The following is a 27,075-nucleotide window of genomic DNA, read 5'->3' on the forward strand; positions in this document are numbered from 1 at the left end:
TCTCTTTAAGTAGTACTACCTGTTTGTGAAAGTCTACAGTCCATACCCACGGCAAGATTTCATTGTTCATTTCAACTGACAATTGTTTGTTCCACGTAATATTGTGCAACTGTCATTAATGAAAATTTGTTAAATAGCATTTAAAGAAAGAAAAATGAAAGAAGATCATTCATTTTGGAAAACCATTGTGTCGGATCACATTGCGAACAATTGTTCAAATGTGAATATCATTTAATTGAAACAATCGTTTTAATGATCATTTGCATTACGTGCATTGCAATAATGAAAGCTAGATTGGGGCATTATCGGTCGCCGGCAGGGTAAACCGATCTAATATTTCCGTGAGCACTTGGCTGATGTGCACCTACAATTGTGATTGACCAATTACTGACCAATTGTCCCTCCTGCATGTAGTTTAAGAGCTTACCTACACAATCTGTCTTTAGAATTAATCTGTTGACCCTCATGCTACATGGGGATGATAACATTGGCCAATCATTGACCAATCAAAATTGAAGGTGTGTACACCCAATGTTACCACTTCCATGTAGTATGAGAGCCAAGACACTTGGAATATTGTCAGTAGATTGTGTAGGTAAGCTCTCATACTACATGGAAGTGGTGAAACTGGCCTGTCATTGGTTAGCCAAAATTGGATGTGTGTACCAGGCTTTGGGGTGTGCTTACACACATCCAATTTTACTACCTCCTTGTAGTATAAGCAGTTACTCTGTTCATAGTGTTCCAAAACTGTTTACCTTCATACTACACAAAAGTGGTAAAATAGCCAATTCAAATTAGATCCTTGCCCTCTAGGGATGATCTATTATTATTATTATTTATATATCGCCAACATCTTCCTCAGCGCTGTAGGGCCTATATATTGTCTTGTCACTTCACTGTCCCTCAGAGGGGCTCACAATCTAATCCCTACCATAGTCCTATGTCTATCATGTAGTGTATGTATCTTAGTCTAGGACCAATTTTAGGGGGAAGCCAATTAAAGTGGATCCGAGATAAACTTTTACTCATTGCATAATTGTGTTCCTTTCATATAGTTTATAGGGCATTCCTCCAGCCAAATTATTTTTTTTTTGTTTTAATACTCTAATTCCCTATAAACTAAACCAGCCTCGCCCACAGCTCCTCCAGAGTGCCTTGGCACTCTCAGATCCATGTAGCAAGGGCTTATGGGAGCTCAGTCTGGGCAGGAGGAGGTTACTAGCCAGAGATTACAGAGGGGAGTGAAGTTTTCACAGGCTGAGGGATGGAGATAATGATCAGCTTGCCCATGTGTAATGTGACAAACAGAACATGGCTGCTCTCATTGTATCACAGGAATAAATAATCATAAACTGTTGAAGTTGTTTGCAGCTAGATTTGCTGTATAAACTTTAGATAAGATATATAGACAAGTCACTTGTTATAGTTAGTTTTTCATCTTGGATCCGCTTTAACTTATTTGTAGGTTTTTGGGATGCCCGGAGGAAACCAACGCAGACACGGGGAGAACATACAAACTACTTGCAGGTGTTGACCTGGCTGGGATACGAACCAAGGACCCAGCGCTGCAAGGCAAGAGCGCTAACCACTAAACCACCGGGCTGCCCAATCTATGAGAATTTCTCCTTGTATTCACCAACAAAACCCAATGAAAATGGACAGGAAGTTATTCTGATTGGTCCATTTTCAAGCTGCATATAGTTTACTTGAACTTTGAATGCAAGGAGAAATAATTTGCATCTCTTTGATCATCCCTGGTGTACACAATCCAAACTCCCCCTAGAGGTGTCTAGGTAATCCTCACAATACCTGCCAAAGATTTAATCATCAGATAATTTAATTGAGAATATTCCTCTATGAAATGAAGACAATGATTCCAGTCTGTATATACTTTTATTCATGTATTTTCATAATTATGAACACAATATTAAGTATATGACTGATATGGATTACAATATCTATAGCAATCAGATCTAATAAGATTTCAAAGTAGAATTAGGGCCGGCGCTACAAGTAAGGCAAAGGGGGCAATTGCCACCGGGCCCCAGAGTCCCTGGGGGGCGCCCTTTGCCAGCCAATGTCTACCTGACGCAATCTGTCCAGCCCGCAGCAGCCGCTGGATGCTTTGCCTGGCTGCCACCTGTGTGGTCTGCCTGCGCTGCGCTGGGTGGCGGCGGTGATTTGAACGGCATTCATGTGAGGAGTCAGGGAGCTGAGACCCGGTGGCGTCGTGGTCTCCATGGTTCTCTGCCTCTGCCTCAATCTGTTACATATACGCTGCGCAGCGCTCCCTCACGTGACACAGGCATGGACATCACGGGCGTCAGTGTGTCCATAACTGTGAGGAGGAGAGGGGAGCGCACTGATGCAGGCTGGACTTAATCAATCAGATCTGCAGTTGCCTGCCTGAGTCTTCAGAGCTGGTGAGGCAGGCTCAAATGTTTACTGACTCCGTTCTCGTGGGGAGGGGGTAGCTGATGATGATAAACACAGGGGAAGGGGGAAGGGGGGTGGATTGGGAACTTCAGGCCTGTCTTGTTGGGGCAATACAATACCTATACAGGATGAAATACTATACCTATACTGGGGCATTACGATACCGATACTTGGGGCATTACAATACCTACACTGGAGGCACCACTATACCTACACTGGGGGCATTACTATACCTACACTGGAGGCACCACTATACCTATACTGGGGGCAATATTCTACCTACACTGGGGGCAATACTATACCTACACAGGAGGCACAACTATACCTGTACTGGGGGCATTACTATACCTACACAGGGGGCAATACTATACCTATACTGAGGGCAATACTATACCTATACTGGGGGCAATATTATAACTATACTGGGGGCAATATTATACCTATACTGGGGGCAATATTATAACTATACTGGGGGCAATATTATACCTATACTAGGGGCAATATTATACCTATACTAGGGGCAATATTATACCTATACTGGGGGCAATACTATACCTACACTGGGGGCAATACTATACCTATACTGGGGGCAATAGTATACCTATACTGTGGATAATATTATACCTACACTGGGGGCATTACTATACCTACACTGGGGGCAATACTATACCTATAATGGGGGCAATATTATACCTATACTGAGGGCACTACTATGCCTATATGGGGGCCACTACTTTACCTATACTGAGGGCATTACTATACCTACACTGGGGGCAATACTATACCTATACCCGGGGCAATATTATACCTATACTGGGGCACTGCTATACCTATACTGGGGGCAATACTGTACCAATACTGGGGGAAATACTATACCTTATATTGAGGCCACTGCTATACCTATACTAGGGGCAATTCTATACCTATACTGAGGGCGTTACTATACCTATACTGTGGACATTACTATACCTATACTGGGAGCACTACTAACCTATACTGCGGGCACTGCAATACCTTTACTTGGGTAATATTATACCTATACTGGGGCACTACTATACCTATACTGTTGGCACCACTCAACCTATTCTGGGGCACCATACTGCCTATGAAGAGAGACTACCCTGGCTGCCAGGGAGTTGGGGGGGGGGGGGAATGTTAACTGACTTTGCCTTAGGGTAGGGGGCCCCCAGGCTACCTTTGCCCCGGGGCTCCCATGCTGCTTAAACCAGCTCTGAGTAAAATATAACACAGAAGTGGACATCAGAATATTCAGAAAGAATGCATCCTTTAATGAATGCAAGGCAAGAGCGCTAACCACTAAACCACCGGGCTGCCCAATCTATGAGAATTTCTCCTTGTATTCACCAACAAAACCCAATGAAAATGGACAGGAAGTTATTCTGATTGGTCCATTTTCAAGCTGCATATAGTTTACTTGAACTTTGAATGCAAGGAGAAATAATTTGCATCTCTTTGATCATCCCTGGTGTACACAATCCAAACTCCCCCTAGAGGTGTCTAGGTAATCCTCACAATACCTGCCAAAGATTTAATCATCAGATAATTTAATTGAGAATATTCCTCTATGAAATGAAGACAATGATTCCAGTCTGTATATACTTTTATTCATGTATTTTCATAATTATGAACACAATATTAAGTATATGACTGATATGGATTACAATATCTATAGCAATCAGATCTAATAAGATTTCAAAGTAGAATTAGGGCCGGCGCTACAAGTAAGGCAAAGGGGGCAATTGCCACCGGGCCCCAGAGTCCCTGGGGGGCGCCCTTTGCCAGCCAATGTCTACCTGACGCAATCTGTCCAGCCCGCAGCAGCCGCTGGATGCTTTGCCTGGCTGCCACCTGTGTGGTCTGCCTGCGCTGCGCTGGGTGGCGGCGGTGATTTGAACGGCATTCATGTGAGGAGTCAGGGAGCTGAGACCCGGTGGCGTCGTGGTCTCCATGGTTCTCTGCCTCTGCCTCAATCTGTTACATATACGCTGCGCAGCGCTCCCTCACGTGACACAGGCATGGACATCACGGGCGTCAGTGTGTCCATAACTGTGAGGAGGAGAGGGGAGCGCACTGATGCAGGCTGGACTTAATCAATCAGATCTGCAGTTGCCTGCCTGAGTCTTCAGAGCTGGTGAGGCAGGCTCAAATGTTTACTGACTCCGTTCTCGTGGGGAGGGGGTAGCTGATGATGATAAACACAGGGGAAGGGGGAAGGGGGGTGGATTGGGAACTTCAGGCCTGTCTTGTTGGGGCAATACAATACCTATACAGGATGAAATACTATACCTATACTGGGGCATTACGATACCGATACTTGGGGCATTACAATACCTACACTGGAGGCACCACTATACCTACACTGGGGGCATTACTATACCTACACTGGAGGCACCACTATACCTATACTGGGGGCAATATTCTACCTACACTGGGGGCAATACTATACCTACACAGGAGGCACAACTATACCTGTACTGGGGGCATTACTATACCTACACAGGGGGCAATACTATACCTATACTGAGGGCAATACTATACCTATACTGGGGGCAATATTATAACTATACTGGGGGCAATATTATACCTATACTGGGGGCAATATTATAACTATACTGGGGGCAATATTATACCTATACTAGGGGCAATATTATACCTATACTAGGGGCAATATTATACCTATACTGGGGGCAATACTATACCTACACTGGGGGCAATACTATACCTATACTGGGGGCAATAGTATACCTATACTGTGGATAATATTATACCTACACTGGGGGCATTACTATACCTACACTGGGGGCAATACTATACCTATAATGGGGGCAATATTATACCTATACTGAGGGCACTACTATGCCTATATGGGGGCCACTACTTTACCTATACTGAGGGCATTACTATACCTACACTGGGGGCAATACTATACCTATACCCGGGGCAATATTATACCTATACTGGGGCACTGCTATACCTATACTGGGGGCAATACTGTACCAATACTGGGGGAAATACTATACCTTATATTGAGGCCACTGCTATACCTATACTAGGGGCAATTCTATACCTATACTGAGGGCGTTACTATACCTATACTGTGGACATTACTATACCTATACTGGGAGCACTACTAACCTATACTGCGGGCACTGCAATACCTTTACTTGGGTAATATTATACCTATACTGGGGCACTACTATACCTATACTGTTGGCACCACTCAACCTATTCTGGGGCACCATACTGCCTATGAAGAGAGACTACCCTGGCTGCCAGGGAGTTGGGGGGGGGGGGGGGGGAATGTTAACTGACTTTGCCTTAGGGTAGGGGGCCCCCAGGCTACCTTTGCCCCGGGGCTCCCATGCTGCTTAAACCAGCTCTGAGTAAAATATAACACAGAAGTGGACATCAGAATATTCAGAAAGAATGCATCCTTTACCTTGATCAAAAATATTTTTTCAATTAATAGAACAATGGATTAGCTTTGACCATGTGAACTTCAAAGTTGAAAAACTCCTCACATATTAGAAATATTAATAAGCGTTATGCTCGGCTCACAGTGAGTGTTGCGTTTCCTTTTCCTGTAAAAGCATGAATGCAAGGCAATAGAAAACTTGGCCACACTGTGAACGCCACATAGGTGTTGCATTAAAGCACGACGTTCCACGCTACAATGCAGCTGTTGCGTTGTACCACTGTAAACAAAGCCTAAGGCCTGGCACCCACTTGCCACTTTTGTTTGAAAAACACTCTCTCATTCACTTGATTGAGAATTGTGGCAAAGTTGGTGCAAGCGACTTTGCTGCAAATCTCATTCAAGTGAACGAGAGAACAATTTTCAAAACAAAAATGCTGCAAGTGGGTCCCAGGCTAGCAGTTGCATGGAAAATGTAGGGAATGGTCACACTTGAGGCCACAGGAAACTGGCAGCGTTTTCCCGTGACCGAATCCGCATTCTTAGCCGGCAGCCAGCTGAAAACAGCTGACTGTCGGCAATGGGGAAATAGCAAGTGTCGTGCGATTCAAAGCAGCAGTGTCAACCTTTTTTCCCCCGCTGCAGAAAATCGCACAATGCTACCAGTGCACTGTGATTGCACATTTGGAAGCATTATGTGCGTTTTCACATTGCAGAAAACGCCCACGATTTTAAGTGAGTGCCTTACATTAGTTCATGTACATAGAACGTGTATATCTAATATTTTAAAATGATGTAACTATTATTTCTATCATCATCTGACTTCTCCCCTTCCTCTTCAGGACTTTCAGGTCTCCAGAGAAAACCGCAACAACGTTCTGGAGCTGAGCAGCACATTCCTACCTCAGAGCAACCGCCGCAAACTCCTGGAGTTCATCTCTTCAGCTTCATGGCTCTGAAGACGCTGCACGGCAGTTGCTGGCTCCGCCCTCTTCCCACTGCTGGGCGTGTCACTGTTGTCAAACCACGGCTGGAATTTCTGCACTGACAAAAAAAAAGTGCCTACCATGACCGACCGGAGACTCCCAGCGACTCTTTACTGTGACCATCGATTGCGTCCGACCGTTTCACTTTTATAGGAAAAAAAACTTACAACAGGCGACCTGCGGACACAAGGAAAAGCTGGACATTTTTTCCCCTGCGGCTATAATCTCTGGTTTTATGCCCCCCCCCCCCCCCTCCAGTTTATGACTTGCGGTAAATATGGTTCACAGCTGATACAATACAAGTTGTACCTCCCATCACACAGGAAGAATATTACAAAGGGCTGTTTATAATGCTATTTCGTTTTTCGCCAGGTAATTCCCTAGTGACTAGTCAGATTGAATGTTGACGTTCGCAATTCAATATAAAAGCATTATGTTAAAGCACACCTGCATGTGGGAAAGAAACTCACATGGTTAGCAGGCAACATTGCTAGTAGGGATGATCAATGATATGCAAATTATTCTGAAATTATGTAAATTTTTATACAAATGTATTCAGTTTAAAAATGTTTTAAACCCAGGTTTAAAGGACATCCGAAGCGAAAATAAACGAATGAAATAAACAATTGTAATTATCTCCCTTCTCCTAAATATGACTTTTTAAGATATTCAACAGTTTTATTTTATGTTTAACCTGTTTTATTGTTTTTGCTCAATTACACATTCATTAAAGTATGCCAGAGCTAAAAATCTATGAACTATTGACCCTTTTATCTCTTTCCTGCTCTCAGAAGCCATTTTTCTGCTAGGAAAATGTTTTATAGTTGGAATTTCCTAACACTTACTGTGAGTCAGGACTGAGCCAGCCACTTATATACCTGATATTTAACTATTTCAGGCAGAGAAAGAAAAAAAGGAACACAGCATAGTTATTTGTGTGCTAGGCACTGTATATACCCATGTCTATCTCATCATGTCACATGTCACTTCGGGTATCCTATAAATTGATTGGTCTATTTTTAAGCTGCATACATTTGCATAAAATTTGCATTAACTTGGAATAATTTGCATATCTGTGATCATCCCTAATGGCTGGTTGTTGTCCCCCTCATTTGGCAGAGGCATTTCCCTCATCTTTTATGGGTAAAAATATGACAACTCCCAGCTGGCCCTGTAAGCATGAAATTGAAGTACGGAAAAAGAAGTACAGAAGTGGAGAGGTCATCGATCCCCGCGGGCAGGGGCAGGTTAGGTAAGACGCTGCCTACACTGCACTACATGTATGTGGGGGGAGGAGAGGAGTGGAGATGTAAGGGAAGGATCGGGATTCGGGGGGAGAGCGGAGACACAGGGGACACATACAAGGAATGATATGAAATGGTAAATGATGGTGCTCAGTGCAATTTAACCACTTCCTGGTTTTTAGACCGTATATCATCGCCGCGCAGGAAGACTGTTACCGTCCCAGGGGCATAGATATGCGTCTCTGTGGTGTAATGAGCAGCACGCGACCCCCTCCCCATGCGGCTGAATGGTGATCGGTGAATGGGAACAGTGTTTCCATTTACAGATCAGAGTCCCTGTAGCAAGGGCGTAGCTACAACTCACTGGGCCCCATAGCAATTTTTTTGACCAGGTTCCCTCCTCCTCCCCCCCCCTCTGGCCAAACAAACACCTACTTGCCAGTGGTCTCCCTTTGATGGTGCTAACAGCCTACTAACAGCCTTCTACTAATGATGTCTATAATGTCGTTTGTCTTTTTCTAGCATAATGTGGCTATAATGTGTGGGCAGCATGGTGCCATAGTGGATAGCACTCTTGTATTGCAGCACTGGGTTCCGGTTCAAATCCCAGCTAGGGCACTATCTACATGGAATTTGTTATCCCCATGTCTGCATGGGTTTCCACCAGGCACTCCAGTTCCTCCCACATCCCAAACATGCAGATAACTTAATTGGCTTTCCCCTAAAATTGGCCCTAGACGGTGATGGGCATATGACTATGGTAGGATTAGATTTTGAGCTTCTCTGAGGGCAGCCAGTGACATGACTAGACTATGTACTCTGTAAAGTGCTGCAGAAGATGTCAGTGCTATATAAATACATAATAATAATATGGTAGGGCATTAGACTATAACTATGGTAGGATTAGATAGTGAGCTCCTCTGAGGGACAGTCAGTGACATGACTATGTACTCTGTAATGTGCTGCAGAAGATTGTCTACACGCAATTGTGGAAAACTGTCACAAATGTACGCAGTGGTACCGAGCTTGTACATGCATGCTGGATTTTTTTGGACATGCTAATTTGCACTGGGCAGCTAGTAATGGTCAAATTAAGGAAAATGTGAGAAGTGCAGTCTGATGGAAAGTGGATATACATTTGCCCCTCAGCTGAAAGAGCTGTTCCTCACCACATGCAGCATTGTTTATGGGGAACTCTTTTCTGGTGGGCTACAGCCATGTGTCAGATCTGTGAGCAAATACACCTCTGATCAGGTTACAAGTTTTGTCCCCTTTCTAATCTTTTCTAATAGAAGTTAGCATTGCAACCCCCTCCCCCTCTACACTCTCTACTTGCAGACAGTGTAAGAAGTAGCTAGAGAAGCAGCATCAGCAATGCTGCTCTCTCCACTCACATGGAACAACGAGGTTGCACTCACTCCTAGGAACTGTATGTCACACACAGGCTGTCTCCTCACTCTGCACAGAAGCAGCATCAGGGAATCCTCCATGCACACCACCTCCAGCAGCTCCTCCTCCCTGGCCGGAACTACAGATTAATTGTAGGGCCAGCCAGGGAGGCATCTATGCACAGCAGACTGGTGAGAAAATAGTCCCCTCTCACCTGCCTGTTGCTGCTTCAACATTTTAGCCAGGATCATTGGGAAAGGGGGCTTTGGGGAGGGTGGAGGGTGCTTTCTTCCTGCTCTGTTAATAAACTAAATTTTATAATAAAAAAATGTTTCCTGCTACCAGGATGGGGCCCCCTAGTGGCCTGGGGCCCCATAGCAACTGCTATGCCTGCTATCCCTATTCCTACGCCCCTGCCCTGTAGCGAATGATCATTGGCAGTCATTAAAATCAAAAAAGTAAACATGCTGGTTTGTTCTACTTCCGGTGTACTCTCAGGATAGAGTGAGGACATCTAGTGGGCAAAAAATTAAATTACACACACATACACGACACACATACACGCAATTAAAATAAATCAATAAAAAACAATTCCTCATTAATTTTAACCCCCTTATTTACCGCCTCTGCTATCTTTACCAAAACAAAACACTTGTTATAAGTGATAGCATAAAAAAAAAAATCATAGTTGCTTTAGAGACTCAGCTTTTTTAATATGTGTATCATGGGGGTAGATTACTGTTATTTTAGCATATAAGGGCTTGTAATTATTGACTGGACTCAAAAAATGAGAAACAGAAAATAACCTATATTTAAAAATAATATATTGTTACCATACATTGTAGAAGGAACATAATTTAAGTGTTGTGATAGCCGGGACTAACGGGCAAATCAAATGTGTGGTTTTTATTTATAGTTGTATTGCTTATTTTAAAACTAAAGGGTATTTAATTGGACATAGTGTATTTTTTTAAGGCCTACTGGGAACTTATGTCGAGAAAAAACAAGGTATACATCATTTTGATGTGGTAAGTAGTAATAAAGTTATTAACAAATGAAAGGGAGGAACGTTGACAGGTCAAAACTGCTCTGGTCCATTAGGGGAAATACCCCTCAGTGGTGAACTGGTTAAGCCACCAAAAAGCAAGAAAGTAATTTAAAACGAAAGATGAAAAAGTATCACTTAGGAGAAAACTAAGGCCCATTTTTCACTTGTCCTGCAAATCTGTGTTGAGTTACCCTGTTTAACCGTAAAGTAATGCAATGGCAAGGCAATGGGGCCTAGCACACTTAGGCCCGGTTCACATCTGCTAAATGAGCCAAAGGGATCCGGTGAGCAGATCCGGTCTCCGCTTCAACGGATCCGGATGGCTCAGTCCGTGGCCGGGTTCACATATGAAAACTGATCTGATCAATGATTGATCGGATACGTTTTCACTCAGCATATACATACCTAATCTTCTGCAGCAGCTGGCGGTAGAGGGTTCCTCTTCTTCCGCTGTGACTACACAGTCACATGACGCAGAACAAGACGGAAGCCTCTACCGCCGGCTGCTACGGAATATTAGGTATGTATAAACACTCCCTAGCCCACCCGCCCGGCTGCTGCACCCTCCCATCGCTCAGATTTGCATCGGTCCATGCCCCCACCCCCCGTGGAACAGTCCGTTTCTTCACTAGTGTGAAGAAACGTTCTGTTTCCCATTGCCCCCAATGCTGCTGCATTTTTGTCCGGATCCGTTCCACTGAGCAGAACGGTCCGGAAAATTAGGGCCTGCAGCAATTTTTAGGTCCAGGGACCGGAACGTTTCTGTACCAACGGATGCATGTGAATGGATCCATAGGTTAAAATTGGATCCATTCACATACGTTCCGTTTGTACAGTATACGTTCCGTTTACGTTCGGGAATTTCCAATGCAACACTTTTAGGCACGGTTCACATTAGCGGTTTTTCCGGATTTGCCGCTGAGCCATTGCAAAGTCAACGTTACTGTCTTACATTTCTTCCGCCGCCACTGTGTCATTGCAGAAGTCAGTCAATGGGCGATGCAGAAATTTTAAACATGTTTGCAGTGTGGCACAAATGCGTGGAACAACAGGAAAACCTGGGAATCCCAGCAGGGGGTATGTCGCTGAGTGAGGGGTGTGCGAGGTGGGGGCAGTACTATGCAACTGGGCTAGGGCATCGCCCCGCAAACGCACAGGCCAGGTGTAAAACAGGCCTCAAATGGACAACTGAAAGGCGGTTAATTCACCGCCTGCAAGCTGCTCTCCTGTATCGGCTGGGCGCTTTTAAGTGCTGGGTACTGATGCCACAGCAGTGCTCAGGTGTGACATGTTGTGGTCCCCTGGTGCCGGGTAACGCCACCATGTGTTAATCGCTGCCACGTGTGGTGTTACAAATGCGTTTAAATTGTACCCGAATTAAACATGTGGGTGGCAGACAGGATGCTGAACTGTTCGGCAAGCACACAGTTCAGTCGTCTGTCTGAAAAAGACCTTAGGAGGAAAGTGAGTTGAATAAAGGCCCTTTTCTAGAGGTAGTAAATAGAGGAAGGGGCAAAACGGGAGGGAGGGAGGACCACGATCCTAATATTCCCTGATTTGCTGGTAATTTAAACCTGACCCACACTCTTGTAATTATAACAAACCAATCCGTGACAGAGGGTCATGCAAAAATGGAAAAAGGTTGTTTATTGTGCATAGGCAAAGCTTAAAAGGTTGTGTAACAGGTCACAGTATTAAAAACAACAGCGCTGTTGTACAGTACCACCACACTTCATACCGTCAGACATCCATACACATGCGGGTCGACTAGGCCTTAGGTGATTAAAGAATTGGCGGTGGGGGGCCCCCAATATACATGTACAGAGTCTTCACTGCCTTACTCAGAACCTCCCGGATTAGCATGACATCAGGACTGGTCTTCTTCCCGAGCCAAGCTCACCACGCGCTCTGGGTTCTTTATCCGCACTGCGTCCCCTTCCAATGTGCGGGACATGCAGGGGTGAACTCCCTTCTCGCGCTGCGTCCTAGAGGCTGCACAACCATCCACGTCTCTTTCCTGTGGGGGGTGGGTGGGGGGGAAACGCCGAGACTAGCCTACGGTCTCCGGCGTTTTCAGTCAGGCAGCATGGCTGGGATTACATGGCGTCACGTCGGCTGCGTGTGCTGATTCGCCAACTAGTTTCGAACGTCACATCCGTTCTTCATCAGGGCGTGGCTTGTACACGGTGGGCCAGGCATTCATAGCACACCCCGGCTACACCTACTATGAGTTGATTGGCCAGACGGGCCGCGATTCCTCAGCAAAGGGTCCCATTCAACATTCCAAAACTCGGATACCAATACTTGCGTGCATACAGTTAGTTCCATGTTACCCCAGGCAAAGCTTAGATTAGACTTCATCCATATTGCTCATAACTTCAGGTGAGTAAGCAGAGGGAATGAACTGTGTGTCGATAGTGGTGGATACTAGAATCTATTTTTCTATTGCGTAAGGACTCATATTATTTCCCACTCACAATGAGACATCCAGTCAGCACACACCATAGTCAATATTCGCAAGACTCCCATACAGTTGAACAAGCTCACTCACAAGTATCAAACCTGAAATTAGTGTCCCAAGCCAAAGGAAAAAGCTATCCTATAGTCCCAAGGAGGGGAAGGGGACGGAGGAGGAGGGGTGGGGGGCGCTGGGGGGGTTGGGGATATAGTGGTAAGGGGGAGTGGGGAGGGGGGGGAGAAGTCTGTAGGTAGACTTCTCATGTGGAGGTTTAATTGCCTCTTAGGGCTGGTGCACACCAAGAACACTTTGAAAAGCACTTAGCTAATGTAATTGGGAGAAAACCACATCGCTCTGGTGTGATCCATCCTATTCAAATGCAAACTCGGGTCCTGCAGCATTTCTGCTGATTTCTGAGGTGATTCAGCCTCAATGTTAAAGGGGCTCCGAGCAGTGCAGAAACTATGGAAAGATGCATATCATTTTAAAGCTCTCTTTCTCCTCTTTCCAATGATATATAAGCAGAATGGAGCTGCTGACTTTAGGAAAAAGTCGCCCTGTGTAATACAATGTAACTATGGAAAGATGGATATCATTTTAAAGCTCTCTTTCTCCTCTTTCTGACGACACCTAAACCGTCGCCCTACGCCTGTTAGTTTTCTCTATTTAGTTTCTGCACTGCTCGGAGTCCCTTTAAGTACAGGAAAGTGGAAAATCTCTCTGAAAAGCACTAGATCAGAGCGATTTTCCAAGCGTTTTTGTTACAGCTCTACTGTAACAAAAAAATAAAAACCACTACACCAAAACGCTCCAAAAATCGCTAGGCATGATTTGAAAATTACTAGGCACATGTCTAGAATCGCCTAGAAAAATCACTTCAAAAAGCGCTGAGCGTTTGTCTTTTCCAATCTACCAGGGATCATAAATGTTCTATGTAAGGGCCAGTGCACACCAAAAAGTGCAAGCGTAATTACAAACTCCCCACCTTGCTTTAGGAGCTGTTCCTCTTCTGGTATCCTAATCCATATATGGTAGTCATGCACATTTTGGTTTGAAGTATATTCTTTTAATTTGATAAGTACTCATGAATAAACCAGTCAGATCCCAAACTTCTACTGTGAGGACTTAAGCCTACTGCATGAGCTAGTGCATTTTATACCTGAGACATGCCTGCACCCCTGAAGATACTGGTTTGTTTGGCCTGGGGGGCTGCTGTTAGCCTGGGGGGGGGGGGGGGGGGGGGGGTTGCAGATGTCCATGCTGGGTTCATTTACAGACAAGCGCACATATCGTGCAGAAAACTGCTTGTAGGTTATCTTGTTACATCCACCAAAGTGCTTGCTTGTTGCTTCTTTACTTTTTTTTTATTCTATAGGTGGAGTATTACTATACTTGTCCACTGACAAGCATACGCTGGCATGAGAACAGCTGGTGCTTTAAGTGGTCAGGACGACCACAGTATGGAGGAGTCCTGGGACCAATCTCTCCTGTGGACTTGAGCACTTTACCCCTCAGGGGACCCAAAGTGGTTCTATATGACCTGTTGGTGGAATGTGTCAAACAAAAGTGGTTTGTACTGAAGTTAAAGAGTAATAAGGCGTAACATTTGACTAAATACAGCTTTTAGATTGGCCTACCATGAGAATAGCAGCCCACTTCAAATATCAGATATACCACAAGTATTTCCAACACACATTACAGGCGCCCCACTTGAGCCTGGGACACAGTGGCTGTGATGCATACATTTGAAGAAGATTTGGGCGCAGGATACAATCGGTATATGGCTGATGCTGCTGATGCACAAGTTCCCGGCTGTGTTAATTACTATTCCCCCTCCAGGCCGCCATGGACGGTAGGGAATGATATAATTCGGCTTCCAGCGATTGCTGGAGGCCAAATTATTAGGTTTTAAAAGCAACTACAGCTCCGTCTTCTGACGGCGCCGACGTTACTCACCGAGCGCCACTATAGCTGTAATTACTATTATAGTCTATGGTTGCGCCGGCTGCGCCCAAATCTTCCTGCGCTGAAAAGGACTGCTCCGGCTGTGATGGCTTGTCCATGGGCCACAAGGTATTCACCAGGAGGGCTTGATATCAGGATTTCTCAGCATTACTATCAGAGCTCATACCTCCATCTCGTTCTCCTTACCACATGTGCTTGTCCATCATATTTCACAAATCAATAAATAGTCCTCAAGACTATAACCAGGGTATCGATCACACTGCTGTATTATCTTCCGATTACTAATGCCCTGGGCCGCTTCACTAACTGGATGTCAGTTTTGAGGTTTTATTTCTGACTTATTCAGCCCATGACTGGTGCAGTGAAACATGAATTCAAGTCCCTCTAGAATGTAGTATGAAAATGGCTTTATTTCTTGGATATTTGCTTCCTGGATATGCTGTTAGATTTGAAGTGTAGATGTGAAGTATGATGGACGAAAGGCTCTCTGTATGACCAGAGCTTGTGGCTCAGGTAGTTAGGAGGTCTGACCTGCTATGCTGGAGACCTGAGTTCAATCCCCTTACTGGTCAAGTTTAACTTGAAGGACATAATGTACATACATTATTAGGTGTGCTTCCTACCTACATGGTAGGGAGAAGTTACAGGAAAAAAAAAAAGTGTGTTGGGAGAAAATTTACTAAGTATGAAAGTGGGCTGTCCTGAGCAAGACAGCCCACTCCAAATATTATCAGATGGATAGACCACATAGACATGGGGTAAAGGGGAAGAGGCCCCAAGCTATCTGGTGTCGTTGACATATGTTACAGGCACCCCTCTTGTACCTGGGACTCAGGAGCTGTGGTGGCTTGTCCATGGGCCACAAGGTCTTCACTCAGAGGGGTTGATCTCAGGCATCTCAACAGAGCTGTAAGAGTCCAGGATTGAACTCAGGTTTCTCAGCACTGCTGTCAGAGACCCTTACCTCTGAGCTATCTCCTTCTCCCAACTATATGTGCTCGTCCATCATATTTCACAAGTAGAACAGCTTGACAGCTTAATAAAGAGTAAACAAGACCAGTCAGAATCTCTAGCAGTGCCCACCAGGATTGAACTCAGGCTTCTCAGCACTGCTGTCAGAGACCCATACCACTGAGCTATCTCTTTCTCCTGGCCATATGTGCTCGTCCATCCTATTTCACAAGTAGAACAGCTTGACAGCTTAATAAAAGAGCTAACAAGATTAGAGCAAGACTCTCCACCAGGATTGAACTCAGGCTTCTCAGCACTGCAGTCAGAGACCCATTCCACTGAGCTATCTCTTTCTCCTGACCACATGTGCTCGTTTATCATACTTTACTAGTAGCAAAAAATCCTATCTCAACTGTGTAAAAAAACAAAAGCAAAAAACAAGGCTTAAACCCGAGCTTTCAACACCTTCCAAATGCATTTACTGGCTGATAACCACTTGAGCTAAATGCCAGGAGATACATTTCTCATGGATCATCAAATCTACACATACCTAAGGAGTAAACCACTGCTACCACTATGATTCAAACCCAGGTCTCCAAAGCTACAGCCGGAGTACCCATATAGCACCACACTAACCCAAACCACGAGCCAGGTAAAGTACAAGAAAAGCTGGTGTCTCAGATAGTTGCTGCTCTGGCCTGCAATAGAAGAATCGTTGGTTCTAAGCCCTGTGGTTCCAAGTTTCCTATTGAAAAACCAGGTCAAAGTAATTTGTTATAAAGATTAGTCAGATGCATTTTTTTTTAATTTATAACTTTTGTAGTGGGCTGCCCTGAGCAAAGCAGCCAAATAAAAACATTGTCAGATGTACAAACCACTAAGCAATGGCCAGTTCCATACGATTCTGTGATGCAGGTGGCTTGTCCATGGCCACAAGGCCTCCACGCAGAGGAGTTACAACTCAGGTCTTTCAACAGTATACTTGGAGTCCATCCAGGATTTGAAGTCACCCATCATATTTCACTGGTAGAAGGAAGTCCTCACTCTGTAAAAGCCAAGAAGGCTGGAACTTGGGTTTTCTATGCTTTCCCAGAGATTTTCCTAGCTGCTAAGCCCCACTCCCCAAGCCAAAGCCAGGAATAGATATTAAGAGCTTCATTTTTCATGGATCATCAAATCTACACCATACTTAAAGAAAACCTGAACTGAAAATTAAACGTCGCAATAAATATGCGCAAATCATACTCTTCTACCAAGTAGTCTACTCCTCAATCTCTTTCTCCTCTCCCACGTTCCGTTTGTCCACTGTGATGAAGGGAATTCTCCGTCCTCCATTTTGAAAATGTCCATTGCCCCATAACAGCTTTCTGGTCAGCACACAGTTAAACTGTAACATCGCCCACTTCAGCCATAGGGAAACACGGACATTACCTGGCACATCAGTTGTCCTCTCAGCTATAACTGACAGCAACTGTTATATAACTGACAGCAACTGATATATTTCAGTTCTGACAAAATGTTGTCAGAACTGGAAGGGATTATTGTCAGAAGAAAATGGTGAGCTTCTGAGAGGAACTGATGGCAAGGTAACTATGTAATGTTCATTTGAAGTTACCTCGTGTGTTTATTTTAAATAATTTCACACAGTTCAGGTTCCCTTCAAACCCAGCTTCTGCAGCCTGAGTACCAATATAGCACCGCACTAACCCAAACTCTTGCTAATAACCCAGGGTGCTGCTTGTGGATGTCATCAACTCTGTAAAACAAAGAGGAAATACATTTGTCTTACCCCGTAATTGCAAATTCCTATAGTAAATCATGCTCACAAACTCACTAAACATCCCCAGTTGTAAATCTTTTGCTAAATCATTTTAGGATTTGAGTCCAACGCGAGAGACAATGCCATATAGGTGAACCACCACAGTGGAGCGTCGGAACTGCTGCTTTGTAAATCAGAACGTTGCATTGCAAAGCAAAAGCATGTTGACCTGCATGCAAATGTATTTCTAATTTATAGTAGGGCCGGCCACAGACTTTTTGTCATGTGAAGCAATACATTGTAAGGACCCCCCACCCACAGATGTCTGTGCAAAGCCGGAGACCAGACAGGAGAGACATATCGGGCTGTACATTGCAGGCACTGGCATTCGCTTACCTCCCTCTGCTTCCAAGACAGCATCTCCTCCCTGCTGGCTTGCAGCATCTGATCCCCATGATGCCAGGTATGTGCTGCACATCACCTCATCCACCCGCCTCCAGCAGATTAGCAATGGGTTCACCAGTCCCACATGAAGTCCTGCTTCCTCTCTAACTACAGTGGCGCCTCGTGACCGGACCTGTAGCCATGGATACAGGATGCTAGATAGGCGGATGGAGATCCCATCGCTGGAACGCTGAGTGAAGCGGCGTTGCGCACCTAGGGAGGGGGAGCATGAGGAGGGGGAACATTTGGTGAGGGGACACACTCTAATTGTTGCCTCCCTGAAGCCCACATTTCACGTTGCTTCATGGAAGGACCGCCCCTGATTTGTAGGCAGCTTGGAACTGTGCCAATCAATTTCAGCAGGAGGTGCATTTGGTTTAATTCAAGCTGCATAAAATTTTTGCCAACATATTTGCCATCTCTCCTGTCTGCTATGAGTTGACGTCGGTAATAGTTTATTGTAACTGATGTCAGTGCAAGAAGATGTACCTTGGTTCTTAAAGAGAGAGTTGCCTGGCAGTTCCCATGATCCTGTGTCTCTAATACTTTAAGGCTAGGAGCACACTAGGCAGTGCAGAACACCATGTATTTACATTTTGTGTTTCTACAGTTTAGCGTGCGTTTATGTATGCAATTGCATTTTTCATGCATTTTTAGTGAATTTCCCTTTTTCAATGAAGTAAATGACAGCATCATATTTAATAAGAAACGCATCAAAAATGCATGTAAAACACAGTCCTGTGTGTCTCCACTGAAATATCTTATGTGCTTTTTCCATGCATTTTTTTAATGCCACCCATAGACTTTCATTGGGCAAAAAAAGCATGGGTTTTCTGCAACGTTAGCGATTCTTTCCACCGTGATCCTAGCCTGAGACCGTGTTCACACTGAGACATTCTGCTGTATTCCTTATATAACAGGAAAGCAACAGAACAGAATGGTAGTATTGCACGTTATGGCCACAAAGCGTTGCATACTGTCAGTGAAAAGTGTGCTACACTCTGCCCATAGGTGGTGCATTGTAGCACAGTAAACCGTTACAAAGCAGCTGCTACACCACTGTACACATGGCGTAAACCATAGACCTTGAACAAGCATGCAGATCAAGTGGCTCTGACTGAAGTCTGACTGGATAAGCTACTTGAGTCAGGTGTGTGATTCGGATACCACTGCAGCCATAGAGATCAGCAGGACAGACAGGCAACTGGTATTGCGTAAAAGGAAATAAATATGGAAGCCTCGCTTTAGGTTCCCTTTAAAAAGGAGTCTGTAGCATAACGAAAAAAACAACCAGATGCTTACCTAAGGAGAGGGTCTTATAGAGCCTTCCAGTTACTCTCCTTGTCCCATCATTCCTCCGCAGGCTCCCCTTTTAGCAGTCTCTAACCCATGACCAATGGAAGACTGCTTTCTTCTGCTGTGGGTGAGCTTCAGAAGTCTTTAGGAGCACTCAGGCTTTAGAAGATGGGCAGCTCCACACTACATACACGCGAGCACCACCTCTCGCATGTGTGCAATACAGAGCCGCACGTCTTCAAAAGCACTCGGGCTCCCGAAACCTCTCACAGTGGAGATTTAAACAGGGGAGCCTGTGGGGAAACGCAGAGATGAGGAGAGAAATGGAAAGGCTCTGTAGGACCCAGAGCGTTTCCTCTCCTTAGGTAAGTATCTATCAGCTGTCGTCGAGTCTTTTTTCTTCCATCTAAGAAATTTACCAAGAATCAAACACCTTATCCCAGCTGAAGACCTACCTGCCCTGGTTCATGCATTTGTATCCTCCCACCTAGACTACTGCAATGCCCTGTTCATCGAATCCACAGATAAGATTCTGCACCCCTGACAGTACAGAATGCTGCAGCCAGACTCCTAGCCAATGCCCCCCGCAGCTCACACATCTCCCCAGTACTGCAAACTCTTCACTGGTTGCCAGTAAAATGGAGGATCCATTTTAAAGAAACTGTAACAAAAATGTCATCCTTTTTTTCTACCATCCTACAAGTTCCTAAACCTATTCTAATGTGCTCTGGCTTACTGCAGCACTTTCTACTATCACTGTCTCTGTAATAAATCAATGTATCTTTCCCCTGTCGGCAGCCTTCCAGACACAGGGTGACAAGTCCAACTCTTCCGTGCTGATCTGTTATGCACACTCCAGTGTGTGTGTGTTATTTACATAAACCAGCAGCGTCTCTACTCTCTTATCAGTGAGAGAAGAGAGCTGGATAAAAATCCTCTGTTAGGCTGTGAAAAGAGCTGGGCTGTCACATACTGAGGAATTACAAACACTTGCAGAGCTGTCTGCAGGAAGAAACAATCAGCCTGTCACTAGTATTCAGTGGATGAGAGCTGCAGGGGGACAGAAGGTAAACACACAAATGATCTCTTGAGATTCAAAAGGAAGGCTGTATACAGCCTGCTTGAGTATGGATATATGTTCTATGTGTGGATATACTGTACATCAACCTAGTTCCTGTTTTGGTGGCCATTTTGTTTGTTTATAAACAAAATTTTTAAAACTGTTTTTGACTACTTTTAATGCGGCGGGGAGCGGCGAAATTGTGACAGAGGGTAATAGGAGATGTCCCCTAACGCACCAGTATGTTTACTTTTGTGCGATTTTCACAATACAGATAGGGATGCTCATTCGGATTCCGCGGAAATGCATTTTCCAAAATTCCGATCGGAAATTATATTTCCACATCAGAATGCGGAAATCGGTAATGCAAGTGCGTTAGGCGGATTTCCGCCAGAAATCGCGGAAATTCCGCCCGACTTGAACATCGATTTTCTCAAAAACTATAAGGTCTTTTTGAAAACTTTTTTGCATCTTGTTCACAAGATTCAGTTTAATAAACCCTGAAAATTTGGTGTTTCTAGGACTTATGGGGGCTTTGCTATTAACCGCTAAAGGCGGCGGATTTTTACTGTAATGTAAAATGCAGAAAATCTGCATCTGCTTATTTTCTGCATTTACATTCCACCTTGGAATGCGGAAATCGGTAGCGGAATCGGTATTTGGCAATGGCGGAATGCGGATTTACCGCGGAATCGGAAATTGGCCTTTCCGACCATCCCTAAATACAGATTCTCTTTAAGATCTGCCTGCTAACATTCAACGCTCTCAACCACATGGGACCCAAATACATAGCGGATCTATTGGAACTTTATGCCCCTCCACACATCCTTCGCTCTGCCAACAAGATGAATCTGGTTATTCCCAGGATACACTTAGCATTTGGTGCTCAGGCCTTTTCCTATGCAGCCCCTACTCTATGGAACTCACTTCCACAATCAGTACGAGAGGCTCCTTCTCTGGACAGCTTTCAAAAGGCTAAAAACTCACCTCTTTTTCCCGAGCCTTTGAGACCGCATAATGCAGGGTCACAGCGCTTTGAGTCCCCAGGGAGAAAAGCGCTATAAAATTATCGTTTTTTTTTTTTTTAATTATGCTTCAGATTCACTTTAATGCATAGCATCAACAAACATATGGACAATACTCTAATTAAAACCAACCTTGTCAGTCACATGGAAATCTACATCAACCTAAAGACAGGAACTCACACCCAACCTAATATGGCTCAATGCAAAAACTAAAAGTTATGGGGTTATATTTCTTTACTCCAAAATTCTAAACGCTCATCTAGATCATCTGCACTGGACAATGTACAGCAGGGCCCAAGGATGAGTTTATTAGTTTCATTATAGAATGCCACAAACAAGGTACATCATCTTTATGAAAACAGAAATAAAAACCATGAATAAAATGTTTTAAAGTTTTTTTTTTTTTTTAACATCTTGTTATTAAAATTATTTTCTTTTATTACAAATAAACGATACCTTTTGTTTATTTTTACTAACGTGAACAGAGGTGGTACATCGCATAAGCATAAAAAATCCTTCAAATTGTAATACCAAATAAGACACTGAAATGGCAGCAATTCTCATAGAAAAGATTTATTAAAGCATTATTTGATGAAGAGAAAATGTTCAATTAATTGACTGATTTGATTGTACTATTTATTCAGTCATTTTGTGGTACAGTTGGATAGTACAGTGCATGGCCAGAGTTCCTATTCTGATTTTGGCTCCCCTCCCTGTCACAGTCTGTAGGTTTCTGTGCAGTGTGAGCACTCATAACATTGACTACAATAGTCATCTCCACTGCTTAGGCAGGGAACACACTTGCAGGGCCATTTTCCCCATCAATTTCTAAGTCTCCGTTGGCTTTTACGTTTGCTTTTTCTGTTAAAGTTTTGGTGCTATTGGTCTCTTTTATTTTGCGTTTCTGGCAAAATATACTGTATGCAAATGTGCACATCGTGCAGGGAAAAGAAGAGAGATGTGCGATTTAAAAATGCATGGAAAAATGCAAAACACGACGATCGTTTCCAGAGCAGAATCAGAATCTATTTTATTTCGCCAAGTAAGTTTGCACCTACAAGGAATTTGTCTTGGCAGTTGCTTAACAAACACAAACAAAAACAATACAAGGACAGACAGACAGTGTGTACATTACAAGTCAAGGACATTCTGCAAGTATAGTGGCAGTAAGCAAGGTGAGATTTGTTAATTTACAGTTCTCTGCTGATTACTATCAAGTCCTAGCAGCTCTAGCGGGGTTCTGCATTTAGTATGGCTACCGCTTGAGGAAAAAAGCTGTTCCTGTGTCTAGAGGTTTTGGTAGCGATTGACCGGAATCTTACTCCTGAAGGCATGCGCTGGAAGATGGAGTGAGCTGGGTGAGAGGGGTCAGAGGCAATTTTGTTTGCTCTCTTTCTGCACCTGCTAGCCTAAAAGATCCTGCAGGGAAGGTAAGCTACAGCCAATTATCCTTTCCGCTGTTTGGATAATGCGCTGCAGCCTCACCTTTTCTCACCAAGACTAATGACTTCAATAGCCTGTGGAATTGTGTGCACCTGCATAAAGTAACTGATTTTTATGAACGGTTAACACCCTACATACTTTACTCACTTTGGTCTTATGGTCTTCCCTTTATCACTCAGATAATTCAGAGGTATTGAATCGGGATGATACCAATTACCCTGGACTTGTCTGCACATCTATTTTAATGTATCATGTATTATATTATCAAACATGAGGTGTGATCTGCATCTCTGAGGATCCATATAAGTAATCTTCATGGAAACCAGCCACTCTTCAGACTGAAGTCCCTCAAAAGGACTCCACTTCGAAAATCTCCACTAATTCTTTAGGTATCTTTGTTCCTAGCAAAATAAAAAAAGTGACAAAAGTAAATGGTGGTGTAACAGACAGCCAAGCCTTTTATAAGGAAATATACCGTAAAAGGTTGCTATACACACACACAAACACATATACATACATACATACATACGCCCTACAAACAGGTGCTGTAGCTAAGATAAGGGTCGTCTAGAAAGAGAATGATGAATCCCCACATCCAAAATCATAGAACTTTAAAGGGAGATTCAGGTTGTCACAACATCTATTATGGATGGGTGGGAATTGCAGTTGGTGGGGTAGGCAGTTAGGCTTAGGCATCGCTTGGGTGGTTGATTAGGCATTTTGCGGTGGGGGACCGGTTAGGGATATGTAGAGGGACAGCTTCCTTAAGAACAAGGTTAGGTGAAATTGACTGATCTTTTAATATCCAAATTACTGGATTATTGGTGATTTTTCCAATATTTCACTAGCAGCTTTCTTTGGCCCCCAAATTACCCCGGCAATCTTTAATGTATGCAAATAAAAATAAATAAATAAAAAAAAAAAACATTGTGTAGCTATGACCCTCCCCCCCTCCCATGTTTTCCCTTGTTGCTATTCTCCAGTCAAGTCTGCCATTAGTTTCAGAAGAAAAAACAGACATGTTTGTGATGGGTGTATTCCAGCACTTAATAAGGCTTTGTGGTTGAAAGGACCCGATTGCCAGTTTCTTAGGGATGGTCGGAAATGGCGATTTCCAATTCCAGGGAAAATCGGATTACTGAAAATGCAGATTACCCATTTCAGCGGTAAGTCTTTAGTCATTTTGTTAATAAAGGTGGTTAATCATAATACTTTTGAGTATTGGACCGATCAGAGAATGCAAAACTTTACTGCAGTAATCGGAATACCATGGACATTTTAGGCCAATCAAATGACTCATGAAATATTGGGTAGTATCCGAGTCTTGTGTCACATCTAAAATAACAGTTGTAATATGATTTTCGCTGAAAGAATTCTCCATTCTTTGATTGGTCCAATGCTTCTGAGTTCTGTGATTGGGCTAAAATTACAAGTTGCGGTAATGCAGCATTCCTGCAGAAATCCTCCTCTCTATAGTACCGGTTGGTTACAGTTACCTCAGATGACGGTTTTGCAGTGCTATGGCCATGATGTCATCTCCTTGTTGACGTAGATGTAAAGCCATGTTACAAAGGGGAACATTGATATTGAGATGGCAAGAAGTAGCCTGAGAGCTCAAACATGCTGCCTGTAAGAAACGGTAAGCTACACAGGAATGAAAAACAATCAGATATTATTTGGTGCACTGTGCTGTTGGTCTGCATATGACCCAGTTGTCTCTTGTCCTATTCTCCTCAGTTGTCTCGGTTTCAGGTCTTACACGCATGTATACAGACCTATATATACTGTATTACTTAAAGAAAACCCAAGGGGAAATAAACTGATGACTGTCACGATCGCTGCTGCAGCAGGTATTGCTGGAAGTAGTAGTGCTGCAGCTCAGGTAGTTCTGATCTCTTTCCATGCAAGCTGCATAGCTTTGTCTGCCTTTCCCTGCTGTCAGCTTGTGACTGATTATCATTCACCTGTGTGGGAATCTGCATGTCTGCTCCCATTGGATGACCTCAGTATAAAGATCTGCTTCCTGCAGGACTCCTCGGGTTTTCATAGCTTCAGTTTAACCACTTGATGACCCACCCTTTACCCCCCCCTTAAGGACCAGCACTGTTTTTACTGATCTGTGCTGGGTGGGCTCTGCAGCCCCCAGCACAGATCAGGTAGCAGGCAGAGAGATCAGATTGCCCCCCTTTTTTCCCCCCTATGGGGATGATGTGCTGGGAGGGTCTGATCTCTTCTGCCTGCTGGGTGTTGCGGGGGGAGCACCTCAAAGCCCCCCTCCGCGGCGAAATTCCCCCCTCCCTCTCCTACCTGCTCCCCCCCCGGCGATCGAGGCTGCACAGGACGCTATCCGTCCTGTGCAGCCAGTGACAGGACGTCCCCTGTCACATGGAGGCGATCCCCGGCCGCTGATTGGCCGGGGATCGCCGATCTGCCTTACGGCGCTGCTGCGCAGCAGCGCCGTACAAATGTAAACAAAGCGGATTATTTCCGCTTGTGTTTACATTTAGCCTGCGAGCCGCCATCGGCGGCCCGCAGGCTATTCACGGAGCCCCCCGCCGTGAATTGACAGGAAGCAGCCGCTCGCGCGAGCGGCTGCTTCCTGATTAATTAGCCTGCAGCTGGCGACGCAGTACTGCGTCGCTGGTCCTGCAGCTGCCACTTTGCCGACGCACGGTATAAGCGTGCGGTCGGCAAGTGGTTAAGCCTGTCTTGCTGTCGCTTCAGCCCCCGATCGTGTTTATTGTTCTAAAGATACTTTGCTGGTTTTGCATCATATATTAGTTCATTGCCCATATATATGCATACCAGCACATTTATTATTTTCCTTGTATTCGTGTTACGTTGATACATCAGTGACGCTGATATATACGTACACGAACTGTTTATATCCTGTGTTCAGCTAGTCAGTTCTAGCACGTTGATCACCCGTGCTGAGCTAGTTATCCTGTTCCTGGTCCTGTTTGTGGATTGCGTTCATCTCTGCGAAGAGATAGCGAATCCTTCTGAGTCCTGTTCCCTGTATCGTTCCAGTCCTAAGTCAGTGTTCCTGCTTATGTCATATATCGGTTCATTGCCGATATATACATATGTTAGTCAGACGTTACAAATAGTTTCATTGATAGCTGTAATTGTAATACGCTAGGAAATCATACTATTTGTATATTTATCTGTGTTACGTTCATCTATCTTGATCCTGCTAATTCCTGACTATCCTGTCCTGTCTTTGTGAGGCACGCCATCGCCGCTACGCTTTGGCTGCCTTATTCCAGTCTGTCTTGTTGTGGACGCTTGCTGTCACTAAGTAGCGGCTAGCTAGCAAGCGTTCATTCTGTCTACCTGTCCTGATCTCCTCAGTTCTGGTTTATGCGCTCAGCGCTACTTTGCGCTGAGACGTTATAGCGAAAGCATTGTTTGTGGCTGTTGGATCTGCACCGGCCCTGTGCGCCACAATCTCCTTTTGGAGTCAGTCCTACCCTCCACTATACTAGGGATAGCCTGTTTCCTTGTGCTAGTGTGTGTACCTCCTCCACGTCAGCTCATGCGTTGCATGCTGACTGTGGAGAATACACCACCAAGCCTTACAATGACATCATATGCTGAATGTAGGAAATGTTTTGACCTGCAATAACAAGCTGATCAGACTAGACATATCTGACACTGATGAGAGGACATATTGATATGCTGAGTGTGGGAAATATTTTGACCAGCAAATTTCAGCGGGTCAAATGTGAAATATCTGACACTGGAGGAAGCATGTTGATATGCTGAGTGTGGGAAATATTTTGCCCTGCAATAAGAAGCTCATCAGCCATGAATTATAGGACACTGGTCAGAGGACATATTGATATGTTGAGTGTGGGAATTGTTTTAACCAACAAATAGCTTGTCAACGCTGAAATATCTGACACTGTTGAGAAGACATTGAAATGCTGAGTGTGGGAAATGATTAGACCAGCAAATAGCTTGTCAGAGCTGAAATAACTGACACTGGTGAGAGGACATATTGACATGCTTAGTGTGGGAAATGTTTTGATCAGCATTAATCAGCTTGTAAGAGCGAAAATATCTGGCACTCATGAAAGGACATATTGGGATCTATTCACAAAGAATTACCACATTTGGTAATGCGGAA

The 27,075-nt window shown here is 44.3% G+C and overlaps 1 protein-coding gene across 5 annotated transcripts in view; it reads left to right on the top strand.

Annotated features, from left to right (window-relative positions):
* The window catches only part of LOC137535952 (glycerol-3-phosphate acyltransferase 1, mitochondrial-like), a 128,843-nt gene that overhangs the window by 32,123 nt on the left and 69,645 nt on the right, over positions 1-27,075 (top strand). Inside the window, exons 4-5 of one of the 5 annotated variants that reach the window (XM_068257842.1) lie at positions 1,469-1,575; positions 6,718-10,450. The exons of 3 other annotated variants lie outside the window; for them this stretch is intronic. In XM_068257842.1, the coding sequence (XP_068113943.1) occupies positions 1,469-1,575; positions 6,718-6,834 (224 nt within the window). In that variant the 3' untranslated portion in view covers positions 6,835-10,450. Of the gene's footprint in view, positions 1-1,468; positions 1,576-6,717; positions 10,451-27,075 lie in introns of those variants that run through there. One more of the 5 variants, XR_011024486.1, reaches the window with a different exon arrangement.

The sequence above is a fragment of the Hyperolius riggenbachi genome, chromosome 10, assembly GCF_040937935.1.
Source record: "Hyperolius riggenbachi isolate aHypRig1 chromosome 10, aHypRig1.pri, whole genome shotgun sequence".
Lineage (NCBI taxonomy): Eukaryota > Metazoa > Chordata > Amphibia > Anura > Hyperoliidae > Hyperolius > Hyperolius riggenbachi.